The 23,983-nt window shown below is 47.2% G+C and overlaps 1 protein-coding gene across 12 annotated transcripts in view; it reads right to left on the reverse strand.

The window, feature by feature from the left end:
* ZFAT (zinc finger and AT-hook domain containing) overlaps positions 1-23,983 on the reverse strand; it is a 236,882-nt gene that overhangs the window by 207,223 nt on the left and 5,676 nt on the right. For 3 of the 12 annotated variants that reach the window (XR_010127299.1, XM_063669099.1, XM_063669098.1), the window contains exon 2: positions 7,150-7,231. The exons of 5 other annotated variants lie outside the window; for them this stretch is intronic. Coding sequence is in view for 4 of the 7 variants with exons in the window: in XM_063669099.1 (XP_063525169.1) it covers positions 7,150-7,231 (82 nt within the window). In the remaining 3 variants the exon portion in view is untranslated. Of the gene's footprint in view, positions 1-7,093; positions 7,232-10,792; positions 10,996-23,983 lie in introns of those variants that run through there. 4 more of the 12 variants (XM_054498871.2, XM_054498876.2, XM_063669100.1 and 1 more) reach the window with 3 other exon arrangements.

Below are 23,983 nucleotides of genomic sequence, written 5' to 3' on the forward strand. Positions count from 1 at the left end.
GGTGGAGTCGCTGCTGTTGCTGCTGGTCCCCAGAGTTGGTGCAGCTGCCCTGACAGCTCAGGTGCCCTGGCCAGCCCCAGCAGGAAACTCAGACCAACTCTGACCACAGATTGGCCGCCACCTGGCCAATTCTCAACCTGAGTAAGTTATTTTCAACTCTTACGGGGCTTTCCCGTGTATGCCCACATTTCTATGTGACAGAAATGACATGGAGAGGAATAAGCCTAACCCAGGGTCCAGGTGGCATGCTTCCAGTGACATGGCTACAAGGAAGGCACAACCACCCTGCCCTGAGTCCTGGTTATCCGGGGTTGGGGGCTGGGACCAGAGCCTTCTGGGGTGCAGGGGAGTTCTGCTTCCAGATGTGATACTGGTTACTCACTGGTTATGCAGTGATTTCAGTTTGCAAACATTCACTAAGCTGTTTATCCTATGCATACTTCTCTACATGTATGTTACACGTTAATCTAAGAAAATGTGAACAGCAAATTTTAAAGGAAAAGATATAGAAAAAAAAAACAATATTCTGATTCACAAGTGAACCTCTCATTTAAAACAACATAGATCGGAACACTATTTTGGCCCTCGTAGATGTGTGACCCCGCGCACACATAGTTGGCCTCTCTGAGCTTCAGTTTCCTTCTGCACAGGGCTGTAGAGAGGAGGGCAGGACATCACGAAGACGATGTGCCTAGCTTAGTGCCTGGCCCCTCAGAGGCACCATTCTACATGAAGCATCATGAGGGGTACCCGCCTGGTCAGGAGCCCAGGCCTCCCAGCTCCTAAGTGGCTCTCACACTTCCAATGGATGGATTTTGCATACGTCTCTGAATTTCTTTATCCCTCATTGTCTCTTCTGAAAGAGGAGCAGCCAAAATTAAAAGTGGCCTTGGAGTGTTTGAAAGTGGAACCTAGTCTTCAAGCCCTATGCAGAGGCTAACGTGCAGAGAGACAGAGACAGCATCTTGAACCAAAGCAAGGGTGTGGGGCAGACTCACCAGCACTCACCTCCCCTCTACCCTGCAGGGACACAATATGAACCAACCCTCCTGCCTCCTGCTGCTCCCTTGCCCATAAATCATCTCCAAGGTGCCTCCCTTCCAGCTCTGATGCTCAGTGGGCTGAAGCTCCAATAAATGCACACCCTTAATTTGTGAAATGATTATCATGCATCTCATAAAATGCTGATGAACATGCCAACTCCCATAGCTCACACAGTTAACGTGTTTATTAAACGCAAGAGCGAAATCTCGTCGGTGTTTCTTTGCTGAAGCTGGATTAACAAAATAAAATGAGAAATACTCAGCATCAGCTATAATTAAGGCTGGGCCAACAGTTGCATTATAATTTTATGCATACACATCTCTTCCATGTTGAAACTTGGCATAAATTCTTTTAAGTTATTTTTAAGCACTCTCAAAATGAGAGCCCCTGGGCAATGGAATATATTCACATTTAACACAATAATCATAGCTTTAAAATGTGGCCCTCAGGAAAGCACCACAAATCATTTTACATAAACAGGAACAGCCCCCCATCCCGAGAGCAGATGTGTGGGAAGCGCTGAGGGTACAGGAACACCCCCTGTCCCGCTGCAGACCCTGGACAGCACAGCTCCCCATTTGCAAACTGACGAGGTGGCCCTGAAGAGCTGCCTACCCACAGCTCTCATGTGATGCCTCTAAGTAACCAAGTCTCTGTGGTCATTTCCACATCAAAAGTAAAAGGAGCAAAATTCTCTCCCATTTTCTAGCATATTGGGGAGAAACAGCGATGCCCATCACCACCGCACGTCCGGGTTGACAGCTGTCGGTCTGCGCTACTTTAGTGTATTTCTGTTCCTCCGTGGGGCCGGCCTGCCTCTCGCCTTGTTTCTGAAGTAAAGGGCTGCCTGAAAGCCAGCCTCAGCACTGAGCTCAGGTCAGAAGCCCTGGGTTCAAACCCCATGGCATCAGCCACTTCAGTGTGACTGGAGCCACCATTCCCTTCCTGAATCTGGGAGTCAGCTCAAAAATGGAGATAACCACAGTTGCCCTGGTAAGATTGATGGGCGGTGGGGGGGATCTTGTGGTGGGGGTGTTATGTAGGGGAATACTGGGAAAAGGGCTTTGTAGACTGCTAAAGATGGTGTCGATGCTGAAGAGAACAGAGAATTTTTTAAATCCAGAAATGTTCAGCTGGATAGCTAAAGCTACCTACTGGGTCCCTAGTTGCTTCTGCTGTCCTCTAACATACATCTATACAAACACACATACACACACATAAAACATACACATGCGCACACATGCACCCACAAAACGTGTGTGTACATGCACAAATGCACATACAGCACACATGCGCACACAAACATACACACACTTTCTTTAGGGAAACCAAGGACACAGGCCAATTCAGAAGCTTTTTGAGAGACAATACAAACAACACAGCAACAATAATGACAGAAAGTAGAAATCAGGGATCCAAATCCCAAGAACTGAGAAGAGAAAGAGCCACAAGGAAGGGGAGAAGGAAGGTGGAGGAAACAAAAGGAAGAAAAGGAGCCAGAACTTGGGTTTCCAGAGTTTGAGCCACAGCAGGTGCTTGGAGGAGCTGTCAGGAGCCCTGGGAGGGAGCAGGGAATTGCCACCCAGTTCCAGCTCTGGAAAGACAACACTCATTCAGGGTCCCACATGCCACCTTCGACCTCCACCCTCTCCCTCAGGGGCCTCAAATTCTATCCGCATTTTCTATCCCATCTCATCCTCAACCCATCAAGACAAGGAAGAGACCAAATAAGAGCTTGCTGCAGCCTCAGGGAACCGAGAGCTGCAGGAGGTGGGATTCAACCCATTTGTTCATTAGACACGTCCAGCCATGGTTTCCTCACTCTGCTTCCTGGGGTTTTCAAGATGCAGGAGTTTATTCCAGTGAAGCACAGTGCCTGGCACACAGCAGATGAAGGTGCCGCCTGCCCTTTTCCCTGTTTCTGCAGTTTACTAACATCACACTGAGGTAGAAGGCAGGCAGGATTCAACTCCAGACCTGACTGAAGACTGGCCAGAACTGGGAAGAGGGGCCTAAAGCACCTCTCACTGCCCATCACAATACACGCCCACCAGAGCGTAACAGTTTACCATTGCAATGGCAACACCCAAAAGCTACTGCCCCTTGCCATGGCAACACCAGAAGTTACCACCCACTTTCTAGCTATTTCTGAATAACCTGCCCCTTAATTAGCACGTCATTGAAAGTGGGCATAAATTTGGCTGCAAAGCACTGCTACTCTGGGCGCTCTGCCTGCGGGGTAGCCCTGCTCCACAGGAGCGGTAACACTGTCACTGCCTCAATAAAGCTGTTTTCTACTACCACCAGCAGCTCACTCTTGAATTCCCTCCTGAGCGAAGCCAAGAACCTGCCCTGCATCAACGCCATGGTGGGTGAGAATTCCTGCCAGACAAAACCCAAGTCCTTAGAAATGCTGACTCTACCCAGCCTCCCTCCCCTAATTCAGGGATGTTTTAATTCAACGAAGATGTGCTTCGCATATTACGATACACAGCAGAGGGAGCCATGAAAGACAAAAACAAGTAGAATTTCCAGTGGTCAAGGTATTCAATCCAGGTGAAACAGTCTTGAAAACAATATATAAGGCCGAACTCAGTCAACAGCTACTTTTTTCTTAAAAGGTGCTAGGCACTGTTCCTGGAGATGGCCCCCGCCAGGGACACCTCCTAGAGTGGAGGACACAGGCAGATGTGTGACTCTGCACAAGGACACGCACTCCAGCCCAGGCCTGTGAAAGCACGGGGCAAGAGGCTGGATGCTTTGTCCACGCCAGTGCTGTCCAACAGATACACAGCATGGCCACTGATGTCATTTAAAATTTTCTAGTAGCCACATTAAAATAAAAATAATCAGGAAAAAATAATTTTAATGATGTTTTCTTTAACCCAGTATATCCAAAATAGAATCATTTAACTTATAATCCATTTTCAAAGATCAATGAGAAATTTTAAATTTTTTGTACTAAGTTTTCAATAGCCAATGTGTTATTTTTCACCTACAGCACATCAAAGTTTGGACTAGGCACGAACCCAGTATTCACATTATTTCCAGAATACCAGGCAACTTTTTCCCTGCAGACGAGAGAAATGTAGTACGCAGGTTCTACTCCCTGACCTCCAGCTGGGTAGGAGAAGGCTTCCACCACCCCCAAACTCTTTGAGATTCACTGAGTTAGGAAAATTGAGACAAAGAATTAGCAGACTTAGAACCTGCAGACCAAGTCCCTGTCCGCACTGTTACAGGAGAGGTAGATGACGGATGAACATTTTCATTTATTATTGTCACAGGTTTAAAAGCTGACTGTGTGCTCAGGGATCCTGAGGTCCTGATCAAGGAGATAAAATAACAGGCTGGGCAGGAATTGGAGGCAGATGTGGAAAACATACAAATTCAATTCCAAATGTCCTCTTTATGAAAGTCTGAGACTGGCCTCAGTTATATTGGCCTCAGTTACATAAGTTATATAAAATGTTTTGATTTTCAAATTAAATCCTGAAGAAAGAACTTCCCCTTAGTATTTACATGTGTCTAGGGTCTTTTCAAATTCCAGAATAGAGCTTTAAATTTAAGGAAGGAGAGCCACTGGGAAAAGAAGAATTCTCCAAACCATCCCCTCAACCCATCCCCAGCCTACCAAAATGATCTGGCCCATTTTTCCTGGTAACCAAAATATAAAATAAATATTTAATGTATTCTCCAAATATCTGGGCTGTTCAGTTTTTATTAGGAGAAAAAAAGCAGAATTCTTTTAATTTACGTGCATTGGCCTCAGAATTCAATACTAAATGAATGCCTGACATCTGTCACTCACCATGCTAGGTGCAATCAGAAATAAGGAAGACACAGACTCTCCCCTCCAGGAACATAAATAAGCAATTCCATTTTGTTCATGAGAATAATTTTACATGACTGTGGTGTTATTTATAATCTAGTTTTGTAGACTCTTGCTGTTGGAAAGGACAGAGTATCCAAGTCCAGCTTCCCAGCCTGTGTCTAAACAAGGTCAGAAAGTCCTACCTGGCCCTGCCCTTGATGCAGAGGCATCACTGTGGGCAGCTGCCACCTGTGTTTACACCACTGGGAGCCTCAGAAAGGCTGCCCTCCTTTTCCCTCACCACGCTAGGCTAGTACAGCCTCAGGGTGTCCCTGGCAAGGCCAGTCCCTCCCATAGCCAAGTGCTGTAAGCATCTGAACAAGCTATCCAGTGGCCCTGGGTCTTCTCTCCTGCAGGCCTGGCATCCTGGCCCTTCAGCCTCATGCTCAGGCGGGGCCCGCACTGTTGTGGTGGCCAGGAGGCCAGTCTCCGCTGCAGCGGGCGCCTCCACAGACAGTGTCTCCCAAGCCACCTGTAGCAGGTCCATTCACACACATGTCCCCTAGGGGGCGATAAAAGACAAACGAGAACTCTGGCCACAGGGCAGCTTGTTCTGGCCTGCAGGCTTGCAATTTTGCAAGGTGAGGAGGACGCGTAAGCAAGCACCTGCTCGCTGGTTTTCAGACTTTTTATTAATTCAGGAACCTCATTCTTCAAGTCTCAGCTCCATCCTAGCTTTCTCAGAGAGATTTTTCGTAAATCCCCTTCAATATTAATGAGGTCTCTGGTACTCCCTCCTGCTTATTTGCCTTGTAGTATGACCACGATTTGTAATCATGTATTTAATGCCATGCTTACTGGTTTAACCTGTCTCCCTCAATAGATTGTAAGCTCCAAAATCATCAATATCGTTTAGTTCAAAATATAGTTAAGTGCTTTAAAAGATCCATGTTAACACTATAAAAGATATTTACCTGCATTTCCTTTATCATGAAGACCAGAACATTTCCAGAACATTTCTTCACTTAAGAATCCCTGAGAATAATCTGAACTAACTCAACTAACTGAACCCTCCTGGGTTCAAGCGATTCTCCTGCCTCAGCCTCCCAAGTAGCTGGGATTATAGGCATGCGCCACCACACCTGGCTAATTTTGTACTTTAGTAGAGACACGGTTTCTCCATGTTAGTCAGGCTGGTCTTGAACTCCCGACCTCAGGTGATCCACCCACCTCAGTCTCCCAAAGTGCTGAGATTACAGACGTAAGCCACCATGCCCAGCCTGAACTAAGTCATTCTTAACTCTCATTTCCTAGAAAAAGAAGATGGTGTGCCAAGGAAGAAAGATCAGGCTCAAGGTGGGAAAGCCCCCAGTCCAATCCCCAGCAGAGGAGAAAATACAACTTCTCTGACCCTCTGACTCTTCATCTATAAAATGGGAATAAATGCAAATCAGAATGGTGGTTTGAAGGAAGAGAAACCAGAACCAAGACAAAGCACTGGAAGAAAGACTCTCGCTGAAGGGTTTCAGAATCCAGGTGTCAGCAGGTGCGCCCCAGCCCTACCCTCAATGGGGTAAGTCCCTTCAGGGCCACAGCCGCCCAGGACTTCTACTCCTTCCTGGAAACTTACACCCTCAGCCCTCTGCCATTCTCTGTTCATGCCCCACAAACAAAAAGAAGCGAAACTCAGTCCTTTCACTGAAATATGCTCACCTCCAAAATTCACCTAGTCAAAGGATGAAAGTAAATACAATAAACAAGTATGGGAGGAAATCTTAAAACAAAATACAAACAAACAAATGAACAAAACCATACTTTAAATGAATAACCATAATTGCACTGAAATAGGAGACGATCAACCCAAGTAACTTTGGAAGCTGCTGTTTACACCAGATGCCTCGGGCTAAAGAGAAGAAGAGCTCTAATTAAATACTGAACTCTAGGTAGCGGGCTTCTTTTTCACAAAGACATGGTTTCCTGATTCTGAAACTATTTTTAGTATAGTCCAGGACTAAGCAAATAAGTAACTATATTATGGATAGTGAGATCCAGATTTTTCTTTGTCAGAGAAGGGAATTATCAATATGGAAAGGAGATAGGATAGAATACACTGTGTTGTTGAATTGCAACTGGAAAAATCCATGTGAACTCAATGATTTTTAAGAGGGAAATACAGATTGTGTAGGTGTGTCTTGAGTTTAGATACATGTATGTCTCGTGTATGTACATACATACCTCTGTTTCCTAGCTGTGTTTCTGAGAGGGTGAAGAGGCAATGACACCCAGCTCACCTAGTTCCCAGATCTCCGTTTCTAAATGCCACTCTCCACTAAAAGAAACCAGGTCTCCTTGTAGAAATAGTTGATTCCAGAGCTGGAACAGGGAAAGCACAAAATGAGCCCAGAATATCTTGTACCAGAAAGTAAGGAAGTCTTCACAAAAGCGGGGGCACGCTGAAGGAACACAAAGGCCCACTTTAACACAACTGGCCAAATATGGGGCAATCTGAGCACCAAATTAAACAATGAGAAAAGATTACAGACCAGTGACTAAAATAAGCATTCCTGAGTCTACACAAATATAAATAAACGAAAAGAGAACGTTCTTGCTTACTCAGACAACTAGTAAAACAAAATGGTAACAATGTGAGGTACGGCTATGTGAATTAGCTGACTGTGATAATTATTTCACAATGTATGCCTGTATCAAAGCATTACATTGTGCACCTTACTTACATACAATTTTTGTTAATTATACCTCAATAAAATGGGGCGGGGGGGGGTGGGAGAAGACAACTAGTAAATGTGGAAGAAATGACGGAATTAGACACCCATCACGTAGCAGCCATCCTGATGCTAACCGACTCTGGCAAGAATCATCAATGGGTGCTGAAACTACTGAATGAAGAAAGTCCTTGGAGTGACGAGTAGCAGGATAAACACACAGTCTCAAATAGCTCACCACAAGGCATTTCATTACAAAGGGGAAATATGGTAACTTTACAGTGAAGAAACCTGACCTCCTCAAATACGTGGCATCACCAGTAATGGGACAAATCATGATCACATGCCTCCTGCTATGGTGTGCTGAGAACGCAGCATTATTTCTGCATAATTCCTGCCCAGAAATGCAGAATTTAAATCCACTCACGAGGAAGCATTACACACAGCCAAAGGGAGGTGGAGTCTACAAAATAACTGGTCCATACTCCACAAAAATATCAATGTCGTGGAACACAAGGCCAGAGGCAGCGCTCCACATTCAGAGTGAAGAGACATGACGCTGGAACGCAGGGCGCGGCTGAGGTGTCCTTCTACCATAAAAATGACGCTGAAATGAGGCGCGCAGCTGAGGTGTCCTTCCGCTATAAAGGGTGTCGCTGGGACAATCAGTGACATCTCAAGAGGCACGCTACACTGATGCTGTTTCTCACTTTGATAACTGAAATGTGGTTATGTGGGAGAATGTCCTTATGTTTAGGAAATAAATACTGAAGATACTTAGGAATAGGCAAAGAGGCATCAGCTCTGCAACTTTATCCCAAATGGCTGAGACAGAGGACAAAGCAATGTAGTAAAATACTAACACTCAGGAGACTGAGTGAAGGGCATATGAAAAGTTTTTGTACCACTCTCTCCATTTTTCTGTAAGTATAAATTATGTCATAATAACAGGTTAAATGAGAACAAACCCTACATCCAACATGCCTTCGGTATTTGAGCATCTCAAGGAGAGGTCAACACACAACAGGCTCCATTCAGCCATCCTCCTAGTTCATTTGCCCCTCCTTCCCATCGCTGGATCTTCCCTGCCTCTCTAAAGGCTCCAGAAGCTCCAGATCCATGCTCTTTTCCTTGCAGAAACTTCAGCTCTCGCCTGTTCCTGTGCCCCCTCCCCACTGGAATACTCAAATCAAGTTGGCTCAAAGAATAAAAGGTGTCCATGTAACCAAAGCCTTCCTCCCTAGAAGACATTCGGAGTATTAAATAGAAAAAGCAATCAAATCCATTACCGTAGTTATCACTATAACTACAATTCCCTAAATGTTGCCTCATTATATATCTAAGGTCTTCATTTTTTAAAGTTGGAAAATTAGTTCTCAAAAGACATCTCCACATTGAAAAAAAACACGAAAATGAAGTCACCTGGGAAAGGGAGGATTCTCATGCCCGCAGCAGGATGGTCACGCCGCAAACTGATGGGCCTCAGGGCTTCAGGGGAGGGAGCCAGGCAGGGAGAACTCAGGAGAAGGCAGTGGCCAGAGGAGGACGAACCAGCCACAGCCCAGGCTGCAGTGGAGGAGCTCACTCCAGACCCAGGGTAACGGGGTTGCATCCACATCCTCCCCGGGAGGCACCCCGGCCAGGAAGGCCCTCACAGACGCTCTGAGAAGTGAGAAGCCTCGGTTCTGCTTCCAGTAGGGCCCCTGGCCATGCTCTTGAGCAAATCCCACACTACTTGTTCTCTCCATCTTTGTCTCTGAAAGGCAAGAGCCACTCCCCGGCTGCCAGGCCCGGGCCCTCCGTCCTTAACTAAGGATGCGCCGCCCCCAGGCCCGGCCATCTCCAACCAAAGAGGTGACACCCTCCAGGCCTGGCCACCTTAACCAAGGTGGCGCCAGCCCCCAGGCCTGGGCCATCTCTAACAAAGGCGGCACCGCCCCCCCAGGCCCTGCCTGCATCTCTAACCAAGGAAGCACCGCACCCCCAGGCCCAGGTGGCATCTCTAACCAGGGAAGCACTGCCCCCAGGCCCTGCCCGCCTCTCTAACCAAGATGGCGCCACTCCCCAAGCCTGGGCCATCTCTAACAAAGGTAGCACTGCCCCCAGGCCCTGCCTGCGTCTCTAACCAAGGAAGCACCACCACCCCCAGGGCCAGGCGGCATCTCTAACCAGAGAAGCACTGCCCCCAGGCCCTGCCCGCATCTCTAACCAAGATGGCGCCACCCCCCAGGCCTGGGCCATCTCTAACAAAGGTGGCACCGCCCCCCCAGGCCCAAGCAGCATCTCTAACCAAGGAAGCACTGCCCCCAGGCCCCACCCGCATCTCTAACCAAGGTGGCACCACCCCCTTGGCCTCGGCCATCTCTAACAAAGGCGGCACCACCCCCCAGGCCCTGCCTGTGTCTCTAATCAAGGAGGCGCCACCCCCAGGCCCTGTCTGCGTCTCTAAACAAGGAGGCACCACCACCCCCAGGCCCAGGCAGCATCTCTAACCAAGGAGGTACTGCCCCCAGGCCCTACCCGCATCTCTAACCAAGGAGGAGCCCATCCGCAGGCTCAAGTCCCATCTCTAACGAATGAGGTGCCACCCTCTAGACACCCAGGTCTTTAACGAAGGAGGCGCCATCCCCAGGCCCTGCCTGCATCTCTAACCAAGGAGGCACCACCCACCCCCAGGCCCAGGCGGCATCGCTAACCAAGGAGGCACTGCCCCCAGGCCCTACCCACATCTCTAACCAAGAAGGAGCCCAACCACAGGCCCAAGTCCCATCTCTAACAAATGAGGTGCCACCCCCCAGACGCCCAAGTCTCTAACCAAGGAGGCGCCACCCCCAGGCTCTGCCTGTGTCTCTAACTAAGGAGGAGCTGCCCCCAGGCCCTGCCCGCATCTCTAACCAAACAGGCACCACCCTAAGGCCCTGGCCCCATCTCTAACCAAGGAGGTGCCACCCCCAGGCCCTGGCCCCATCTCTAACCAAGGAGGTGCCATCCCCAGGCACACGCCATCTCTAAACAAGGAGGCCCAGGCCCAGGCCGCATCTCTAGCCAACCAAGGCAGCCCCTGAGTCCCGGGCCACCCTGCGAAGCAGCACGGCGTTCCTGCCAGGAGTTGCTATAGGTGACCAGGAGTGGAGAACAGCCGAGACATCTCTGAAGCCACCGAGGAATCAACAGGAAAGTTCAGAGTGGAAACTCGCATCGGGAGAATTACCTCGTAAACTTCCACCAAGAGCAGAGTAGGAGGGATGCTGGGCACCTCCGCCGCTTCCCACGGAGCATGCAGAGGTGAGGCCACCGCCTCTCCATCTACACCCTTCCTTCTCAGACTCCCGCACTCTCCCAGGAAGCCCTACCATCCTAGTTATCCCTGGCTGGCGCCACCCACCCGCGCTTCTCTCCAATACGGCCACAGCTCTGCCCAGCTGGGACATGGCATCCTGCAGCCACAGAGGCTCTGATTGGCCCAGAATGAGCACATGACACCACCCATAGACCAACCAGCACTCCGAGGGGGTGTGGCCTGAGGCTGGTAGCCGCCCCCGCCCAGCAGGGGGCCCTCCTAGGGCTCTGGGAGCCGGCTCCAGTCCCAGGAGGCTGCAGGCGAGAAGCGCCCGGCGAAAACTTGGACTCTACGTTATCTCTCTCAGGCACATTAAAGGTTCTGAGCTGCCATCAGTCAGGAAACTCATCCAACAATTTTTTTTTTTTTGGAGACGAGTCTCGCTGTGTCACCCAGGCTGGAGTGCAGTGGCGCGATTTTGGCTCACTGCAACCTCCGCCCGCCAGGTTCAAGCGATCCTCCCACCTCAGCCTCCAGAGTAGCTGGGATTACAGGTGCCCACCGCCACATCTGGCTAACTGTTTTGGTTTGTTTTTGGTTTTGTTTTGTTTTGAGACGGAGTCTCGCTCCGTTGGTCTCCCTCTGTCACCCAGGCTGGAGTGCAGTGGCACGATCTCGGCTTACTGCAACCTCCGCCTCCCTGATTCAAGCAATTCTCCGCCTCAGCCTCCCAAGTACCTGGGATTACGGGCACCTGCCACCATGCCCGGCTAATTTTTGTATTTTTAGTAGAGACAGGATTTCACTGTCTTGGCCAGGCTGGCATTGAACTCCTGACCTTGTGATCCGCCTGCCTCAGCCTCCCAAAGTGCTGGGATTACAGGTGTGAGCCACCGTGCCCGGCCTTTTTTTGTATTTTTAGTAGAGAAGGGGTTTCACCGGCCAGGCGCGGTGGCTCACGCCTGTAATCCCAACACTTTGGGAGGCCGAGGTGGGCGGATCACGAAATCAGGAGATCCAGACCATCCTGGCTAACACGGTGAAACCCCGTCTCTACTAAAAATACAAAAAATTAGCCAGGCGTGGTAGCGGGCGCCTGTACTCCCAGCTACTCAGGAGGCTGAGGCAGGAGAATGGCGTGAACCTGGAAGGCGGAGCTTGCAGTGAGCCGAGATCGCGCCACTGCACTCCAGCCTGGTCGACAGAGCGAGACTCCATCTCAAAAAACTAAAAACTAAAAAAAAAAAAAAAAAAGAAGGGGTTTCACCATGTTGGCCAGGCTGATCTCAAATTCCTGGGCTCAAGTGATCCGCCTGCCTCAGCCTCCCAAAGTGCTGGGATTACAGGCGTGAGCCACCGCACCCAGCCAGTACAACAATATTTAACATGCCCAGTGCTGAGCAACAGACCCCTATGTCACATAGTCCCTCCTACCTGCTCAGACTGCACACAGAGCACACTCCAAAAGCCCTGGGATAAGGGAGCCACCACGGCTGGTCAGGAACATGCAGAAGGATGATCCAACTGGAGCCGGGCACGGTGGCTCAGGCCTGTAATCCTAGCACTTTGGGAAGCTGAGGTGAGTGGATTACCTGAGGTCAGGAGTTCGGGACCAGCCTGGCCAACACGGCAAAACCCCGTCTCTATTAAACATACAAAAAAAATTAGCTGTGCATGGTGGCAGTTGCCTGTAGTCCCAGCTACTCTGGAGGCTGAGGCAGGAGAATCGCTTGAACCCAGGAGGTGGAGCTGAGTGAGCTGAGATCATGCCACTTCACTCCAGCCTGGGTGAAGGAGAGAGACTCCATCTCAAAATAAAAAAAAAAAAAAAAAAAAAAAAAAAGAATGACCTAAATAATAGCAGCAGGAGAAGGAAGCAAGGGAAGGCAGAAGAGATAGACAGCGTGACCAGGAGAGGCAGCGGGGGAACCTGACAGCACAGGACAGCCAACTAACTATTCAGACACTCCAGTAGGCTTGCTAAGGAATTCCGAACTAAAATAATAAGACCAATAATAAAGAATGCCCTGATCAAATCTACGTTCCTTGCATCCAAGAATTCCAAACACCATGCCCCACCCAAATCGCTCATGCCCTGAGCCCCTCTTCCCTGGGACATTCTGGTAGAAGCGTCAGAAGGTCAGGTGAACCGTCAAAGCCACTGTGTCCCAAGGAGGAACTCTCCTCCCACTCAACAGAACCAGCCTCCCAGACACCCCCAGGGATCCAGGGCACAGTACCCTCCTAGCCACCCTCTCACCTTTGACTCCTCCCCTGGAAGGGCACCAAGAAGCAGTCACCAAATTCCATCAATGTTCCTGCCTACCTGATATCTAGCCATCAGTTCCCATCACCAAAACTCTTTTCCCCATTCAAGCCCTTCTGTGGGCATTTCTTACATAGTCTTCCTATTAGAGAGCAAAGACCAAAGAAAATTAAAAAGGAAAAGTACAGAATGTTTTTCCTGATTACTTTGTCTTCTAAAAATTTAGAGCAGGAGGAAGAGAAGAAGAGGAGAGTGAGATCAACATTAAAAAGGCAAAATCAAAGCCTGGTGTTCCAGCATACCTCGTATTTCTGCAACTATATCTCTATATTCCCACATTTCCCTAAAGTCCAGTGATCTTAATCATTGCACCCCCTCCCTGCATTGCGTAGGGAACTGAAGATAAAGCCAGGGTCCACACCTGAGAGCAGGTCAAACCCACCACAAGGGCAAACAGCAAATTCTGGCAGGAAAGGGTTAATAACCCCAAAGTATGAAGTGCTTCTATCAATCTCTAAGGAACAGTAAGGCCCAAAGAGGGAAAGGAACAGAGACATGAAAGCAATGACAATAGAGGAAATAAAAGGAGCTAATCCACGGCCTGCAGGTATAAAGACCTGTGCTTTGGGACCACACTGACCTGGGTGAATCTGGCTGCACTCCTAGTGAGGAGCGGACTCTGTGCCTTGACTCTGCCCTGCTAAGCCTGTTCCCTAATCTGTATAATGGCAATAACAGCACCTGCCTCCCTGGGTCCTCATTAAATTAAATGAGGTAGGGTGGGAAGTGCTGACGGCCCAGGTGCTCAAGAAATGTGATGGAGTCCACTACTCAGTAGCCTGAAAAGAGCACAGTTTGGTTTGGGATTGGACAGCCCAAAGCTCAAATCCTGGCAGGACCACCTACCAGCATGTGACCAAACCTCTCTGCCCCTCCGTTTATTTGTCTGTAAATCAAAGATAATATCCCAACATGAGAGAATTGCAGTTACGCTGGCAGAGAACAATGGCTGGAGAGCACCTCACACAGCACTGGGACATGGTAGAAGCTATGATTGTAGATGACCTCTCTGGTGGTTAAGAACGTGAGTGCTGGAGCTTCATGCTGTCGGGATGGACAAGGCACCGGGGCAGGAGCCTCGGCTCAGGCAGAAGGCTGGCACGCACCCGTGGGGAGCTAAGTGTCATACAGGCAGCGGGGCCAAGGACAGCTACAAGTCCTGTGCATCGTCAGGCAGTGATACTCCCCAACAGACTTTGAAAAGCCGCAAGCTGCCTCTGATGGAGTCTTAGGCACTGAGTTCAACATGGGCTTGCTCAGCAAGAATTCTCAAGATCACCTCAAAAACACTTCCCGAGCACCAGCCAGTCCAGTGTGTACCTCACCTGATTTGGTTCTTCAGAGAATAAAATCCTCAGATGACATGTTTAGCTACAATTTTGTAGAAATGGAAACTGAGGCTCAAAGAAGTCACAAGAACTATCACATTGTGGGTCTAAAATGCAAAGCTAGGTCTCTGGGACTCCAACACAGTGCTATTTCTCAGAGCCCACATTTCTGAGGTGGGGGACCCCACAGACACCCAACTCAGCAAGAAGCCAGGCCAAGGAGAGTAGAGAAAGGCAGGCTAGATGGATGGGGAGTTGACCCTGCTGATGGAGGTAGAGACTCAGGACGTGGGCAGGGCCTTGCAAGCCAGAGGCTACTGGATGGCTCAGCCAGAGTGCTGGCACCCCCAGCAGGAGAGCAGCCGGCTGAGCACACTCCCCTCCCTCCACCCCGGTGCTCGGCAGCTCGGGCCTGACCCCTGTACAAAGAACGAGCAAGGACCTGGAGGTTCACTGTCGGACTGTGGGCTGTGATTGCCCCACCTCAGAGGAGCTCTGGCCAGTCCAGGGGGAGGCAGAGGCTGCGTACCTTGTCGGGCTCCCTCATGCTTCCCTGCCTTGCCCCCTGCTGTGTCCCCTTGGCCTGGTCACTCTGCTCAAACATCATCCTGTGGCCTTCCTGAGCCCCTCGCCCAGCCCAGGCAGAAGTGACTGGCAGTGACCATGTCACTGATCTCCCTACTCTACCTTGTACAAGCTTCTAGCACTGCCCAAGGGACCCTTGTACAAGTGAATAAGTTTAAATCGAGAGACAGGGTTGTGTCGCCATCACCACAGTCAAGACACAGACCAGTCCCAAGCGCCCCCACCAAGCTCCCGGTGCCTCTTCAGTCAGTGCCCTCACCCCCCACCCCCACGTAAATGTGTGTTTATGGTAAATACACATAAAATGTACCATCTTAACTGTTTGTAGGTATACAGTTCAGTGGCATTAGATACATTCACATTGTTGTGCAACCATCTCGATCATCCATCACCAGAAATTTTTCATCTTACAAAACCGAAACTCTATGTCCATTAAACACTAACTCCGGATGCCTCCTCCCCCAGCTCCTGGCAACCACCATCCTACGTTCTGTCTCTTTGAATTTAACTACTCTAGGAACCTCATGTAAGGGTAATCATTTGGTCATTGTCTTTTTGTGACTATCTTATTTCACTGTGCACAATGGCCTCAAGGTTCATCATGTGGTAGCCGGTGTCAGGTTTCCATCCTTTTTAAGGCTGAATAATACTCTATTCTATGTATACACTACATTTTGCTTAGCCTTTCATCCCTTGGTTTGTTTCCAAGTTTTAGCTATTATGAATAATGCTGTTATGAACATGGGTATACAAATATCTCTTTGAGAGTCTGCTTTCAATTTTGGGAAATATATTCCAAGAAGTGAAGTTGCTGAATCACATGGTAATTCTATCTGTAATTTTTTGAGAAATTTCCATACTGTTTTCCACAGCAGCTGCACTGTTTTACATTCCAACAAACAGTGAACAAAGGTTCTAATTTCTCCCATCCTCAAAGTATGTTGTCTTTTGTGTCTGGCTTCTTTAACACGACCTTGAGATTAGTCCAGGTTGTTGCCTGCATCACTTTTTCATCCTTTTTCATTGCCAAGTAGTATTCCTCTGTATGGATATACCACAATTTGTTTAGCTATTCACCAGCTAATGAGCATTTGGGCTGGTTCCAGTTTGGGGCTCAATGTTCCCTCAAAAACGCATGTTGAAACTTAATCCCCAGTGTGGCAGTGTTGAGAGGTGGGGCCTTTAAGATGTGATTGGACCATGATGGCTCTGCTCTCATGAATGAATTAAAGAGTTAATGGATTAATGGGTTACCATGGGAGTAGAACTGGTGGCCTTATAAGAAGAGGAAGAGAGTCCTGATCATAGTACATTAGCAAACTCAGCCCCTTGCCATTGATACCCTGGTGCCACCTTGGGACTCTTCAGAGAGTACCCACCCAGCAAGAAGGCCCTCACCAGATGCAGCCCCTCGACCTTGGCCTTCTCAACCTCCAGAACTATAAGAAATAAATTCCTTTCCTTATACATTACCCAACTTCAAGTATTCTCTTATAAGCAACAGAAATCAGACTAAGACAGGGCTATTACAAATAAAGCTGCTATGAACATGTGCATACCTGTCTTCTGATAGACATAGGTTTCATTTTTCTTGGAATAGGATTGCTACCTTTTATGGTAAGGTGATATGGTCTGGCTGTATTTCCACCCAAATTTCATCTTAAATTGTAGCTCCCATAATTCCCACATGTTGTGGGAGGAACCCAGTGGGAGATAAATTGAATCATGGGGGCTGTTTCCCCATACTGTTCTCGTGGTAGTTAATAAGTCTCATGAGACCTGATGGTTTCATAAGAGGTTTCCCTTTTCACTTGGTTCTCATTCTCTGTTGCCTACCCCCAAGTAAAACGTGCCTTTCACCTTCTGCCATGATTGTGAGGCCTCCATAGCCATGTGGAACTGTGAGTCCACTAAATCTCTTTTTTTTTTTTTTTGAGACAGGGTCTCACGCTGTCACCCAGGCTGAAGTACAGTGGCGCCATCTCGGCTCACTGCAAGCTCCGCCTCCCGGGTTCACGCCATTTTCCTGCCTCAGCCTCCCGAGTAGCTGGGACTACAGGTGCCTGCCACCACGCCCAGCTAATTTTTTGTATTTTTAGTAGAGACAGGGTTTCACCATGTTAGCCAGGATGGTCTCAATCTCCTGACCTCATGATCCACCCGCCTCGGCCTCCCAAAGTGCTGGGATTATAGGCGTGAGCCACCGCATCCAGCCTAAACCTCTTTTTCTTTATAAATTACCCAGTCTTGGGTATGTCTTTATCAGCAGCATGAAAGCAGACTAATATATAAGTGTACCCTCAACATTGTAAGAAGCCAGTAAACTATTTTCCAAAGTAGCTGTACCATTTTGCATTCCTACTAATGACGTATCAAAGTTCCAGCTGCTTCACATCCTTGGGATTGTCTTTTTAATTTTTCAGCACTTGGGATTGTCTTTTTAATTTTCACCATTCTAGTGGGTAGGTAGTAGTGTCTCATTGTGATTTTAATTTGCATTTTCCTAGGAACTCGTGATATTGAGCATCTTTTCATACATTTATTGACCATTTTTATACATTCTTCTATTAAAGTATCTTTCAAACCTTTTGCTCATTTTAATTAGCTTTGTCTGCCTTACAGACTATGAGTTCCTTCAGAACAGGTCTCAAGGACCCCTCAATGCCTAACTCCTGGGAGTACCATTCCCATAGACGATATGTGAGTAGTGCTGTGCAGCCACCTAACAGCTCATGCCTTGGCCATTGCATGCAGCCCAGACAGGGCCTCACACACAGCAGGCACTTCAGAGATGTTTATGGCCACATCAGCAAGCGCAGATGGCCAGTAGCACTAGGGAGAGATTGAGTGGGGCTGGACAGCCACAGGGACCAGCCTGAGCTTCTGTATCCTCACTTGGAAAGCAGAGATAATAAGCCCACCTTGCAGAGCTTTTGTGAAGAATAAACTAAAGAATGGGTATGAAGCACCTGACTGAGCAGGTCTACAGAAATGATAGTTATGACCAGACCCTATCTTATTCCCCTGCAACTACATGAGGGATTAGATCCAATCCCTCCTCATGCATTTAATTCTCCCAGATACTATTAAAAGTGATAAAATGTTCAGGGAAAGAAGGTGAAGACTGACAGAGGGAGAATGGAAGGGGAAGACAGGAGAGGGAAAGAAGGAAAAAACAGATGGTGGAAAAGAGTAAAGTCCCCTGCCATATGCCAGATATGTTCCCAATCCTCCTCTATGAAAACTCTAAGAGCACGCTACCAAATAGGTCTGTGGGGACCATTTTCATATAATATATAACATAGGAGGTGATGGTGACTCAAGATACTTGCCAAGGTCCTAGGGCTGTTAGACAGCAGGACCAGGACTTCCACCCAGTTCTGCTTCCCGCCAGGGCCCCTTTTCCCTGCATTACCTGTGCCTGGTTCCCTGTGGGGCTCTCTCCCCGAGGAAGGGTCTTCCCAAGGTACTTCCAGGAACCTGGCTAGCCCTGAACAAGCCCCTTGCACCAACTCAGAAACAAAAACAGGCAGAATTCAAAAGATGCTTCTCTCTACCACCACAGGAAGAAATTGAAGATTATAGACCCAGGGTTGCACATAGGAAACCTGCAGAGTTTTCATGTCCCTGAGCCTATTATGTTCACCATTCCTCTTTCCCTAGAAACAAACACAGATGGAATGACTGCAGGTCCCTAAGGTAAAAGCCAAGCCCTCACCAGTCCCAGGGACTTCCTCTCTGAACTATTTCTCTAAATCTGTCCCTTATCCCTACAGCCTGGACTGCACTAGGACAGCACCTAATGAAACTCTCCTGCCTGCACTTTTGTCCCTCCAAAAAGTGTTGTCTTGCTTATTCTTTATACTTCAAAAATCACTATAAAGCTATAGTAATCAAGGCAGTGTGGTACCGATAAAGAATAAACAAATAGAGCAATGGAACAGACCAGAAAGTTCAGGAGTGAACTGATGCATCATTTTCAAGAAAAGAGCCAAAGTATTTCAATGGAGGAAGAAAAGGTTCTTCTAACAAATAAGGCTAGAAAAACTGGATATCCACATGCAAGAAAAAAACGTTCTCCATCCCTACTTCATACCATACACAAACTTACTAGAGATAGACAGCAGACCTAACAAAAGCAGGAAATATAAACCTTTTAAAAAAAAAACAAAAAATCTTAGGAGATTTTCTTTGGACCTTAAAGTAGGAAAACATTTCTTAAGAGAAGATACAAAAAGCACTTCCTATAAATGTAAAAATAATGGCAAATAAAAATCCAATAAAATCACAAACTTCTGTTCATCAAAAGATAAAAGACAAATAGGTAAGCAGAAATTCGGAGAAAATATTCACAACATACACACACACACATATATATACAACAAAAGACAAATATCCAGAATATATAAAGAACTCTTACATTCCAGCAACAAAAAGACAATAAACCCTATTTATGTATTTACTTACCTATGTATTTATTTTTAGAGAAACTGTTTCACTGATGCCCAGGCTGGAGTGCAGTGGCATGTTCACAGCTCACTGCAGCCTTGAACTCCTGGGCTCAAGTGATCCTCCCACCTCAGCCTCCTGATTAGCTGGGACCAAAGGCATCCATCACCATGTCCAGCTTTTTTTTTTTTTTTTTTTGTAGAGGTGGCATCTCACTATGTTGTATGTTGCCAAGGATGATCTTGAACTCCTGGCCTCAAGCAATCCTCCCACCTCAGACTCCCAAAATGCTGAGATTGAAGGCATGAGCCACCACACTCAGCCCCCAATTTATTTTTTATTTTTTATTTTTTTTGAGACCAAGTCTCACTCTGTTGCCTAGGCTAGAGTTCAGTGGTGCAATTTCGGCTCACTGCAACCTCCGCTCCCAGGTTCAAGCAATTCTCATGCCTTAGCCTCCTGAGTAGCTGGGACTACAGGCGTGAGCCACAAAGCCTGGCTAATATTTTTTTTTTTTTTTTTTAATTTTCAGTAGAGACAGGGTTTCACCATGTTGGCCAGGCTGCTCTTGAACTCCTAACCTCAGGTAATCCACCCACCTCAGCCTCCCGGAGTGCTGGGATTACTGGCGTGAGCTATCACCCAGCCCCCAATTTATTAAAATAGGCCAAAGACTTGAACAGACATTTCTCTAAAGATGACACAAATGGCCAATAGGCACAAGAAAAAATGCTCAACATCATTGGTCATCAGGGAAATGCAAATTAAGGGAGATACCACTGCATATCCTGTAGGGAAGGCAAAATGAAAGACTAACAACACCAAATGCTGGTGAGGACAGAGAGCAAGTGGAATTCTCGGACGTTGCTGATGGGAATGTAAAATGATACAAACTACTCTGGAAAGCTATTTGGAAGTTTCTTAAAAAGTTAAACATAACTACTCTATAACCCAGAAATTCCACTCCTATGTACTTATTAACCCAGAAGAAATGAAAATAAATATCCCCAAAAAGGCTTGTACAGGAACATTCACTGCAGCTTTATTCCCAATAACAAAAAACTGGAAATAGACTATGGCTGTATCCAAGCAACAGAAAGAAACAAACTACTGAATCTCATAAGCTTTATGCTGAATAAAGGAAACCAGACACAAAAGAATTATGTGATGTTCTATAGAAGAAGAAACTCATCTATGGTGACATCAAGACTAGTGGTTGCGGCTGGGAGTGGTGGCTCACGCCTGTAATCCCCAGCCCTTTGGGAGACCGAGGTGGGCAAATCACTTGAGATCAGGAGTTCCAGACCAGCCTGGCCAACATGGTGAAACCCCGTCTCTACTAAAAATACAGAAATTACCCAGGTGTGGTGGTATCCCCCTGTAATCCCAGCTACTCGTGAGGCTGAGGCAGGAGAATTGCTGGAACCTGGGAGGAGGAGGTTGCAGTGAGCCGAGATCGTGCCATTGCCCTCCATCCTGGGCAACAAGAGCAAGACTCCATCTCAAAAACAAACAAACAAAAAAAAAGACTAGTGGTTGCTTGGGGTAAGGAGCAGGGATGGGATAGTAAGGGGCAAGAGAAAACTTTCTGGGCTGATGAAAAAGTTCTGTATATTGTTAGGAGTGTGGGTTATGTGAGTGGTCACACTCTACACTTAAGGTCTATGCATTTCAGCACATACATAGTACCCAAAAAAAAAAAAACAAAAAACCTGTCTCTTGGCAGCTGCCAGAGATCTTTCTTTCTGCAAGGCTAATCAGCCAGCCTTGTTATCTTATTGTCCCTCAAAGTTTCCAAAATAAAGTCCTGACAGCTTCCCACTACTCAAAGGCCCTTCATCACAGACCTCCAGCACCCCATGCTCCTCCCCAAACTCAGTGCTCACCTGGTCACAAAGGGTGGGTCACACCTGTGTCACTGCACCAGCTGTCCCTTCTACAGGGCACCTCTGCTCACCCTATAAGACCCAGCTCAAAACATCTCCTCCTTCAGGAAGCCTTCCCACAATCCCTGGGGCTGGGGTAGATGCGCCCACTCTGAAGCCCTCAATACTCAAGCCTTACTTCCATCATAGCACCTAGCCCCATTCCTAAAGGAATCTGTTTTCCATTGCCAGGACTGCATGAAATCCTCAAAAGGAAAGAACATGTCATATTGGACTTTGCATCCCTAGCAAACAGCACAAAGTTTGGCATAAACATCTAGGTAAACTGATGACCAGCCTGATAGTAAAAAAAATAATAATAATAATAAGCAATAATAATAACCCTAAGGGGCAGAGAAATGGTAGCAACTCCTGAAGAAGAGGCCCACCAGCAGGGACACAAGGAGAATACCTAACACTAAGAAGGAAGCCAGTTAGGGCCCTATAAGAAGCCTTGGGGCTGAATTAAAATGCCCTCCAGCCATGCCAGGACACCCCAAGCTCTCCTGGTCCTTGGCTCCAGGTCCCACGGCTGAGCTGGTCCTCTTTTCCCCCACTGCCCACTATGGGATGCTGCCCCTTTCTTATTCAGACAACCTGCAGCTTCCACTGGCATCCTCTAAGGCCAGGTCCCTACCCCACCCATCCTGCCTTGATCACACCGTGTTGAACACAAAGGCACCAGATTCCAGAGTTCCACCTTTTGCAGCTCCATGTATTACATGATTTAAAAGAACTCAAAAGATTTGAAACCAGTATATTGAAAGGGATGACCGAACCATGTTCACTGTTGTGCTATTCACAATAGCCAAGTATGGAATCGGCCTCAGTGGCCAACAACACATGAATGATTTTTTTAATGTGGGACATATACACAACAGAATATTACTCAGCTGTAAAAAAGAAATGTTGTCGTTTGTGACAACATGGATGAAACTGGAGAACACTGTGCTAAGTAAAATATGCCAGCACAGAAGGACAAACACTGCATGTTTTCTCTTGCATGTGAACTCTAAAACAATGGAGCTCAAAGAAGCAGAGAGTAGAATGGTGGGTACCAGAGCCTGAGGGTGTAGGAAAAAATGATGATCAAAGGGTACAAAGCCTCAATTAGACAAGAGGAATAGTCTTTTCTTTGAGACATATGGCACAGCATGGTGACTATAGTAATAATGTACATTTCAAATTTGCTAAGAGTAAATTTTAAACGTTTACTTACCACAAAATGATAACTATTTGAGGTGATGGATATGGTAATTAGCTTGATTTAATTATTCCACATTATACTCATAAATCATAACATCACATTATACCCCATAAAGAAACAAATATGTCCAGTTACAGTTTTTCAATTTAAAAAAAGAAAATTATGTTACCCAATTTTAAGTCCCTGTTTTTCTATTAATATGCCAAGCATTATCTTCATAAGTAAACTCAATTATCTATATATTTTGTGTTCCTTGAAAAAAAAGGAGGCAACTTTAAATCTGTAAGATGTTTAAAATGTCTATTTTGTTTTGCTCTGCTTCTTCTTTTCTCTTTTAAAAAAAAATTACTCGGCCAGGCACAGCAGCTCACATCTGTAATCCTGGCACTACGGGAGGCTGAGGCAGGCGGATCACCTGAGGTCAGGAGCTGGAAACCAGCCCTGACCAACATGGTGAAACCCCATCTCTACTAAAAATACAGAATTAGCCAGGCGTGGTGGTACATGCCTATAATCCCAGCTACTTGGGAAGCTGAGGCAGGAGAATCGCTTGAGCCCGGAAGGCATAGGTTGCAGTGAGCCAAGATCACACCATTGCGCTCCAGCCTGGGCAAAGAGCAAAACTCCGTGTCAATAAATTAATTTAATTTAATTTAAAAAATGACTTATTTAAAAAAAAAAAAATTACTCGGCTGGGCACAGTGACTCAAGCCTATAATCCTAGCACTTCGGGAGGCCGAGGCCGGTGGATCTCTTAGGCTGAGTTCAATACCAGCCTGGTCAACCTAGTGACACCCCATCTCTACAAAAAAATACAAAAATTAGCCAGGTGTGGTGGTGCACCCCTGTAGTCCCAGCTATTCGGGAGGCTGATGTGGGAGGATGGCCTGAGCCTGGGAGGCTCTACCTTTCCATCCACAAATGCTTTCAAGAAGCGAGTGGATGACAATGTACTGAGCTGTACACTGGGAAGTCTGGTTCTGGGAAGGGAAGAGACAAATCCCATTCCCTGAATGCCATCAGCAGCCACCTGTGGCAGGATTGTGTCTCCTTTGCCAGTGAAGGGACTCGGGTCCCAAGGGTTCTGTGACTTCCCTTAGGTCAGGAATCTGGTGAGAAGCAGATCTCTGGACCCAGAGCACGTGCTCTTTCCACCCTCCTAAATGTTCCAGCCCTTAAAGCTGATGCCTGCCCTTGAGAAATTGCAAAAACACTGAAACTTTAACAGGGTAAACAGCTGAGAAGAGAGGGAAAACTTAACTCTAGGCTAAATCTCTTACATAATTAAATCAGCCCATCTTG

The sequence above is a fragment of the Pongo pygmaeus genome, chromosome 7 (assembly GCF_028885625.2).
Source record: "Pongo pygmaeus isolate AG05252 chromosome 7, NHGRI_mPonPyg2-v2.0_pri, whole genome shotgun sequence".
Lineage (NCBI taxonomy): Eukaryota > Metazoa > Chordata > Mammalia > Primates > Hominidae > Pongo > Pongo pygmaeus.